Here is a 9324-nt window from a genome sequence, read left to right as displayed (position 1 = left end):
ACGATTCCTAGAGTTATCTGAAACGGCGAAATGACGTCATGAGTGTAGATCGATTGGTACAGAATAACAGATCTCACACGAAATAACTGCGTTACACAAGGGGTTGAACTGTGACTGCGTTTCAGCTTCCAAGGCGGAGCCCTGGATTAGATTCTCAGGGACCCATGTTAACCGTAGTGGGCCCAGAGAGGCAGTTGCCATATCTTTCGTACCAGACCAGCATTGCGAACATAATGGCCATTGCTAGACCACGTGTTGTAACGAACACAGTCCCAGTAGATACTGTCTCTGTACAAATGATCCGCGGTCCAGAACTGTAGAACTCAATTTGTGTAAACGGAGAAGTAACTCGACGAACTCGATCCACTGTTCTCTCAGACAGCTCTCCACAGACGAAAGCGTAGACTCGGGACATGTTCAGACTTGAGTAGAAAGGCTCTTTGGCGGAAACTGTCAAACAGCTGGACATGAACAGACTCGCGAACGTCAGAGACGGCCGCCTGCTGCTGCACTGGGTTCCCCCGAACTGGGGCCGACACGAAAGTACAAAGGTTTTCCACGAAAGCCGTCTGAGGAATCAACTGCAGGAACACAAGCTCCTCTCTGACAACAGAACAACTCGACGCCACACACGAAACAGTGGACGGCGGATCTACACCTGGCTGCTTCCCCAATCTCTTCCTGGCTCTCTACATGAGGCGTGCTTGAAAGGGGAGGCAGGCACCTCTAGCGATGTCAAGAAGCAAAGACAACATCAACTGGAGAGCCCTGAGGTACTTGTTCTGCGGCGAATCTAACGAGACGGTTTGCGCAGAAGAGTTGCTGTGCAAAAAAAACTCTTCATGCTGTAGACACAAAGTCCTTCACTCCCGTGAAGTTCTGTTACTGCAGTACATCCGACACTACCATCATACTAGAGTACTTTTTAAAAACGACTCCGGCTCTTTCGTCCTTCGACGCTGAGACGTCGTGACTCCGCCACTTTTGTTCGCGTCTTGTATCCTATTCACTCCCTTCAGAGTGCCGAGAACGGACTTGAAGAACGCGCGGCACACTGCCATGAACCTTTTGGGAGGACTAAGAGGTTCAATCGCCGCCTTCCGCTCATCTACAGTTCCATTTGTTCTAAAAAACTGCGAACGAGGGGACGGAAGGACACTTTTTTGAGTACTTAACACTTTTTCAGCTGTCTTTAGTGGTCTCCTGGGGTGGTGGCGTACAACAGTCATAAAGAACTCCGTTATCGGTATCTCAGCAATCACAACAAGCATCGCTGTCTGTGTTCCGTAGAAACTGGAGACGTATGTCGTACTCCAGGTACTTCGAAGTCTCTGTTTATTCGATTGAAGTTGAGTTCTAAACCAGGAGTCCAGTTCGCAGCTTACACTCCCCAGAAGAAATACGTCTCCGGAAACCTGAGAAGCCCACTTGATAATGTGTAATTACAAGGAAGGTGTAGCTGTCTCTATAGAGTTCTGGAGGGGGGAACCCGTAGTGTTCTGCATTTAGTGGGGGCCTCGACATCGGTGTGGTTGTTTCTTCTGTTCTACAAACGATGAGGTTTCTGCCATTAACTCCTCGAACGTGTGGTGTCCAGCAGTTTCACGCACCAGAACGATGTTACCCAAGATTCTTCGTTGAATTTGAGTTGAGTAGCCGACTGTGAACTTGAAAGGGCGCAAGGTCCTGTCGCGACTCACTTGAACATCCGGAAGCCTCTACTTTTGACCAGCATGCACGCGCATTGTGTCGCGAACTGTTCTCTGTGACTGACGGGGCAAATTTCACCTCCCGTGAGTTGCGCAGACATGCTAGATGGGGTCCGCGGCAGTGCAACAGACAAAATCGGAAAGTTCCTCGAAAACAGCACTTGCCCCCCAGGAAAAGCGATCCAGACCGAGATTTTTGCGGCGGTTGTACCACCACCACCTGTGGCTGTCCCAGCTCAGGCTGTTGCATGTCTGCAGGGAAAAAGCAGGCGCCGTTTCCGCGTTGCTCCTGCCTCCTTCTGTTTGCGAAATCTGCGCCTCTTTGACAGCTCTTTTCTGTCGGTTTGTGAGGATGCCGCGAGTCGGGAGTTAGTTCCCGTGGTGCCGGATCCACATTTTTCTCAGGTCCGTTTTCCGGGCGGGCGCCACTTTCGAGTTTCAGCTTGCGTCTCACTAGCTTTTTTTTCGTCGTCTTCTCTCGCGCCTCTACGCTTTTTTCTCCACTTCCTGCATGACTCGAGGAAAACTCTCCCGTCGAATGTATGTCTCCTCTTTCGTAGGTCTCCTCAGCTGTCTGACGAACCCCCAAATGGGTTCTGCCTTCCCGTTTCGCGCGCGTTCAGTGTGCACTCCTTTTCGCACTTGATTCTGGAGCGAGTGTCTTTTTCTCCAGCTGTTTCCTTCTCTCTTCGTCTTAATTGTCCGTCACAATGCCGCCCTCCGCGCAGCCGTCAGAGACACCGGAAGCTCCTCCCGAGGAGAAGCGTGGAGAAACCGGAAAGGCTGAGAACAGCGTGGCTGCTCTGTTGAAGAAGGGCCAGGACCTGGTCGGCGCGGACCCCCAGAAAGCGATTGCGTTGATTGAAGAAGCGAACCGACTCGCGTACCAGTGTGCGGTGAAAGACCCCCAGGTGGAGAAACGACCGCTTCCGCCACCGAGCGTGGAGGAAGCTATGCGCCTCCAGGAGCAAGGCATTGCTCTCCTCGCCTCGCTCTACGCGAGCCAGGGGGACTGCGAGTCTCTCCAGCAGCTGATGCGGTCGTCGCTGCCCTTCTTCTCGCTTCTGGCCAAAGCACGAACCGCGAAACTTGTGCGAATCCTCGTCGACGCCGTGGCAGAGCTCCCCGGCGCCGAGCACGCTCTCGTCGAACTCTGCAAAGAAGTGATTCCCTGGTGTCAGGGCGAGAAGCGGACCTTCCTCCGCCACAGAGTCGAGATCCGCCTTGCGCAGGTGTACGTCCAGCTGGGCATGCTGCAGCAGGCGCAGCCTGTGCTGCAGCAGCTGCTTCAGGAGGTGAAGAAGTTGGACGACAAGCTGCTCTTGGTGGAGATCCACTTGATCGAGTCGCGACTCCAGTTCAAAGTCAAGAACTATCCGAAGGCTCGCGCGGCGCTGACGGCTTCCAGAACGAATGCCAACGCGATTCACTGTCCCCCTCTTCTCCAGGGAGACATCGACTTGCAGGTACGCTGCTGCGGTTCCTCGAGTTGTGTGCTTTTTTCGGCGGCGATCGCGCGCACCGCCGGAGACGTTAGGAAAGCCCCGTCATCGCTCGTCGGTGTTCGCGCCGTTCTGCACTCGCTGTGTTGCAGCAGCTGTGCGAGAATCTGTCCTGAGATCCGCTGTCTTCTGTGGCGCAGGCTGGCATCCTCGCAGCCCAAGACCGAGACTACAAAACGGCGTTCTCCTACTTCTTCGAAGCGTTCGACGCCTTCAGTGCTCAAGACGCCGCTCACCACTCTCAGCGGCCACCGAGTGCTGCTGGAGCTGCGGTCGCTGCAGCGGCCAAAGGCACCCCGACACCAGGTGAGAGTCTCGAACTGCGTTCCACTTCAAGAACGGCTTTGAACAGAAAACGTCGTCTCAGCTCTCTCCGTTGGCCGTTCGGCTGCGGGTGCTGGGTGGGCATCGAACTGCAACTTGCCTCGCGGAAGGAGGCAGTTGAACGCGCAACTCCGGTGTCCAGTCGAAGGAGGCGACGTCGTCGAGAAGGGGACGCTTCTTTCGCTGCATGCGGGGGGGTGTGAGGAGACGCAGCCGGATGCGAGCTCGGTCTGTGGTGCTCGCATGTCCCGATCGCGTATTTTTAAAACAGAGCTTGTCCTCGCGTAGACGCGACACAGCTTCTTCTTCAGCGTCGTTGTGCTTGTCGCATACATGTGGCGTAAACGGTTTGTGTTGAGCACAGAAATTCGATCGAGCTCAAGAAGGCCTGCCTTGGCTGGATCCGAGGTCGTTTCGTGCTGTCCAGGACTTTCTTTTTTAAGTGCATAAATTTAGGCAGGAAAAGGGCATGTCTGAAACGCCCCCACATGCTGACAAGCTGCTCAAACATGTTGAATTCTCAAGTAAATCTCACGACTCACTCCTTCGTTGGGGGAAGAAAACGGCTTCTTCCGTACACGCTCGCAGCTTTAATCTTGCATGGGCTTCGCTTAACAACATATCGACTCTGTTTGAACGCCTCGACTTTACGTCACATGTCTCCAAGCACCACTACTCTCAGGTTCAATTGGCGGTCGCCACAGTTCTCAAGTCCGTTCTTTTGCATGGCCTGCGACCCCCACAGTGCATTTGTGCGTGAGGGTGCCGCGAGGACGGCAAGGCGACGACCTTTGTGGTTTTTCGGATGCGTTTGAGTTTCAGTTTCGCTGGAGAAAGCAGAGGCTTTTCCCGCGTTCTGTTTCGTCATTCCTGCTGTGTTTTCCGAGGCGCTTCCACATCGATTGAGAGCTCTGCAGGCGTTGAGCCGGATATGCCGTTGTCGAAGCGCTTTCATGCTGAAGTCCAGGACTGTTTCAGTTACCTGAAACCCACATGTCACCGTAGGCGTCGAGGCGGCGACAGCGAATCCGTTTGCCAATCTGCTTGACTCTCTCAGGTCCGTCGAGAGCGCTGCAGGCGCTGAAGTACATGCTGTTGTCGAAGATTCTTCAAGGAAAAGAAGAGGAAGTGAGCTCGTTGCTCACTGGAAAGCAAGGACTGCGGTACTACTCGATGGACGCGGCTTCCGCCAGCAACAGACAGGCGGGCGCTGCTGCCTCAAACACGAGACGGGACCTGGAGGCGATGCGGGAGCTTGCACTCTGCCACAAGCAGCGTTCGCTGAAGAAGTTCGAGGAAGTTCTCCACGAGTTTTCGACGGAGCTGGAGGGCGACGAAGTGCTCATGCACCACATCGATGAACTCTACGAAAACCTGTTAGAAAAGAATCTGCTCCAACTGCTGCGGCCCTTCTCCAGAGTCGAGCTGGCTCACGTCGCCCAACTCATCGGCTTGCCGGGCCCCAAAGTCGAGGAGAAGTTGAGTGCGATGATTCTCGACGGGAAGCTCCACGGAACGCTCGACCAGGGCGTAGGAGTCTTGCTCCTGTTTGAGGAACAAGTGCTCCCCGAGATGCACCTCGACGCTCTCGCGACCATCAAAAACATGGCGCAAGTCGTCGACACCCTCTACGAAAAGAGTCTGCAAGCTCTCTAGTGGCCGCGCGCATGCAGCCTTTGCTCGGGAGGCCTGGCGCGCGCCGGAAGAAGGAGAACGGGGGCTCCAGTGTGTGGAAGAGTGAAGTTCTGCCGCAGGCTCACGACGAAGTGCTCCGCTTCTATGCTGGTTACAGACTCGCGTTTCTCGAAGCAGAAATCTACTTCCTGGGCTCTGATACCGCAGACGAGAAAAGGCAACGCGCTGTCGGGGACGCTGCATCGAGGGAAGAGGGGCATTTTCTGAACTCAGTCAAAAAATCACTTTTTTCACCGGCTGCTCCATCTTCTCGAGGCACCAGACTCCACAGAGGTCACGGCCCTCTCATCTTCACAGGTTTTCCCCGCTCTGGGTGTACAGACAGACGGGGAACCTACGAAACCGAATAGGGTAAACGTGTCTCTGTACAACGAACAGCGATATTAAACTGGATCATTCAAATCGAACACAAACTCTATAGGACCTAGGATACGGAGTGGAACTCCCTGTTGGCATAAATGCTAGCAGGCCCTCGACTGTGGTAGAAATTATTTTCCAGCCGGATACTGTGCGAGCTCAAGTATTACAGCAGACTCCACTGACAAGGATATTCATCATTTCTCAAGCCCGAAAAAAACGCGTTTGCAGGCAACAACGGAAGTTCGATTGCAATGTCTATCGTGTTGGCGCCGGCACAATTCTGCCTGAGAGCAGGGAATCCGACCGTCTCGTCTTACGCAGCATGCGACGATAGCTGCTCACCTTGTCTGTCCTTTAAGTGATTCCAAGGACCCCTCTAGCGTCTACACACTACCTTCTTCGTAGGCCTCTCGTGCATTTGCTAGTGTTCAACATCTAGTTAGAGAAGCAGCAGAGGCCTGAATGGCATCAGATTATGTTGCGCGCGACAGACCAGCCTCTTCGGAACTCTAGCGTGTGTCGGATCAAGTGGCTCGCGGAATGTAAAAAACTGGCGTTTCGCGGCCCCGACTCCGGCGTGGACGCCTGGCTTTCCGTTGCGATCGTTGATCAGAAGAAAAGGTTTAAGAACGCATGCAAGATCAAGTCTTGGACTGCCAAGAAAGGTCTTTCCACGTTGCACAGGTCGGTCTGTTTGTCGCGACTCGCGCCGACGAAAGAAGACACCTCATCCACATATGCACAGCAGTCTCCTTTCGTTTCGCGCGTGATTCAGCTGTGCACAAACACGTTGAAAAGTTCTCGATCCTCCTCTTTTTCCCTTCTCTACACAAAACATACTTTACGTCGAACAGCCACACGCCGATTTCGGCAACTCGACTGCGGCGAACGGAACCCGACAAAGCGTTTCTCTACGGGCCTAGAGGCCTAGAAGTCCACTTCTAGGATTTCTTTGTTGTTCGCAAATGTCGTGACTGACAGGACTCACCGTTCGCACCCTAGCTGTACGAAGTTCTCTCTGTCTCTTCGATTCGACTTTTGCCAGCGTGAACGGGGAGTTGTCGAGCTGCGAGCCCGTCGCTTTCCACCTCAACCTCGCCGCCACGGACTCTCCGGTTGTTTCACACACTTTCTAAACGCGCAGAAAGCTCACTTCGTTTTTGGCTCCTGCAGTTTGTTACAAATTTCGACAGAACTCGACATCCGCACGGTGTACTTGCTTCTGTCACATGCTAGTTCCAGCCAAAGAGGCCTTTTTTCTTGGTCTCGTCAGCGTCTTCTTCGTCGGCTTCGTGAGCAGGAATAACTTCTCGGACTTTGTCCTTCAGAACTTTCGAGAAACTGAAGGTCGGGAAAGTGGTTGCGGGAACAGTGAGCTGCTCTCCCGTGCGTGGGTTCCGCGCCACTCTCTCGCCGCGACGCCGCAAGCCGAGACTCCCGAACTTTGACAGCGAAACTTTCTGGCCCTGTTCCAGACTCGCGGAAATGTGACGAAGAAACGCACTGACAGTTTTCTCCACCTCTGCTCGCGGCACCTGCAACTCCGCGGCGACTGACGCGACGAGGTCTTTCCGAGTGACCGCCGAACCTGCCGCCTCTTTCGTCGTCTGAAGACAAGTGAGAATCGCCAAGACAGGAAACCGAGAAGCTCAAAAACCACAGGAAGCATTCAGAGAGAGTGGCGACCAACTAAATACAACGCAGACCCTTTTCTTGAGGAGAGGAGAGAACCACTGAATGCTAATGCTGCTTGGACGAGCAATTTTGGATACCGAAAGGGGTAGTAGAGGTGGACATGTGGCGAGGCAGCAAGCTTCAGAAAAGAGACACCAGCGTGCTAAGGGAATCGAATTAGTATTTGTACCGTGCAGCCTATATCGCGAGAAAAACGTTCTGCTATCTACATCGTTCCACGGAGTATCTGTAGCAAATGCCCCGCGTCCCTTTTTTTCGCATACTACACACCTTTTGTACTGCGTCTACAAATGCGGTTGGCAAATGCACTCCCGAGACCCCGCTTGTTATAGCACCAAAATATTTCGCCAGTCTGGTCAGAAAATTCGTCCGTGGGCAGTCACCACCTCTGCGGCAGGACTATTCCGCCTATTTCTGTGGTCTTTTTTTGTTCACGCCCGCCCGGTGCCGCCTGCTTTTCTCAACTTACTTCGTCTTCTTCTGTCGTTTCGCTTGGGGCAGAGGCGGCTTGAAGAGGTCCCATAGAAGAGGTCTGGAAAGACAGTTCTTCCTTCGAGGTGGAAGAGAGGTCAGGGAAGCTCACCGACAGCGACGAGGATGCCCGGCGGTACCCAGGCCCGGCGGCGTGGTTTTCCTGGATGTGAGCGATTGCCTGTCTTCCGCGGAAATTCCCGGAAAAACTCTGAGAGGCAGTAACTGAAAATCCTCCTCCGGGACTGACTTTGAAGCTCTCGGCTACGAGCAGTTCTTGAGAAGTCGAGAGGACCACAAGCAGAACGAGAGACAGCGAAAGCGTCTGCATGATGGAGACACGACTTTTTTCACCGACGAAAAAGGCACGACTTCCAAACGCAACTCGCCTTGCTTCGCCGTCACTTTATCTACACACTGCCGCGAATCGCGAAGGAGAAGAACATACAACAGAAACTGTCTGGAAGAAAAGGAGACAAACGCGTGGAGACACACGTCGGTGTGTGTGTGTGCAACGAGAGAGACGGAAGTCGAGGAAGACAGGGACGGGAACGGGGCGTCGTGCTTTCTGGAGTGCTCAAAGGATTTCTTTCGACGGGAGTTTCAGCAACAGCGTTGCTAAACGTTTGTGGCAGAACTTCAGACTCATAAAAAGACTTGAAAAGCGAATAAACACGGGCCGGCAATTCCGGAGACGACGATGCACACTTCACCCCGACACATGGGCGTCCACGCGGGGGGGCACGAGCTGACGTAGCCGTTTTGTGACATGCGGCTTGTGAAAAATTTAGAAAACAGATGCACAGACGACGCATAAAAGTACAAACGTACGAGAAGGAACTGTTCGATCGGTGCATCTGAGTTGCAACTCAATTGCACAGGATAGTCTCTGTTCTCTGAATACCTGGCATTCCTTGAGGTCTGTTTCTGAAATGCTGCCCACCTTGAGGTCTCCGACACACTCACACACAGACTGCCTACGCAATTCGTTCGAAGAGTTTCGGAGAAAAGCCCCGAAAAATACACATGTTTGCTTTCCGCACAACGCGATAGTGTGCACAGGATGGGTGCGTGGAAGTGTTTACGTGGCGGGGACTTTCTGACAACTCCGCGGTGTTGAAAGTCCTGGGATATCCGTGTCTTGTTGGAACTTGTGTCACTAACGAGCCAAAGATCCGCGCGGTGAAGCGCGTCTGATTAAAACAACGACGTGGAAGACCACACTGAAACTCCCAACTCCGGAGACCCTATACCCAGTTCGAGGTCGCCCCTGCCACCACAAACAGCAAGGCCTTCTTCAGCTAACCATCCGGTATGCTTGCAGTTCAGGAACAGGACGGGACTTTTTGGAATTCTGTGCATGTGCAGCAGCAGCCTCCTCCGTATATTCTTGTGTCATGCCATTCACAGACTCGAGGACCGTACAACTGAAGTAATACTCGTCATCTCCCTGTCAAATTCCTCGTTTTTCCACCATATGGACTTCCCTGGAGTTATTGTAAAGCCCCTGCCTTCCTCAGGCCAGGTGTAGCCGATAATGCAGACCCCGCAAGCTGTACTTACGCGCG

General features: G+C 53.4%; 2 protein-coding genes across 2 annotated transcripts; one reads left to right on the top strand and one right to left on the bottom strand.

Annotated features, from left to right (window-relative positions):
- The first annotated feature begins 1841 nt into the window (after positions 1-1841).
- TGME49_227960 (PCI domain-containing protein) lies at positions 1842-6125 on the top strand. Its single transcript, XM_002366378.2, has 3 exons — positions 1842-3175; positions 3352-3517; positions 4593-6125. The coding sequence occupies exons 1-3, from the start codon at positions 2420-2422 to the stop codon at positions 5189-5191; spliced, it is 1521 nt and encodes a 506-aa protein (XP_002366419.1). The 5' UTR covers positions 1842-2419; the 3' UTR covers positions 5192-6125.
- Positions 6126-6197: 72 nt separating this feature from the next.
- On the bottom strand, positions 6198-9105 carry TGME49_227970 (histone family DNA-binding protein). The gene is made up of 2 exons (XM_002366379.2): positions 7755-9105; positions 6198-7197 (listed from the first exon to the last, which is right to left on the bottom strand). Exons 1-2 carry the CDS (start codon positions 8085-8087, stop codon positions 6823-6825), a joined length of 708 nt encoding a protein of 235 aa, XP_002366420.1. The 5' UTR covers positions 8088-9105; the 3' UTR covers positions 6198-6822.
- Positions 9106-9324: the final 219 nt, after the last annotated feature.

This window comes from Toxoplasma gondii, chromosome X (assembly GCF_000006565.2).
Source record: "Toxoplasma gondii ME49 chromosome X, whole genome shotgun sequence".
Classification (NCBI taxonomy): Eukaryota; Apicomplexa; class Conoidasida; order Eucoccidiorida; family Sarcocystidae; genus Toxoplasma; species Toxoplasma gondii.
This window is presented reverse-complemented; position numbering and strand designations above follow the sequence as displayed.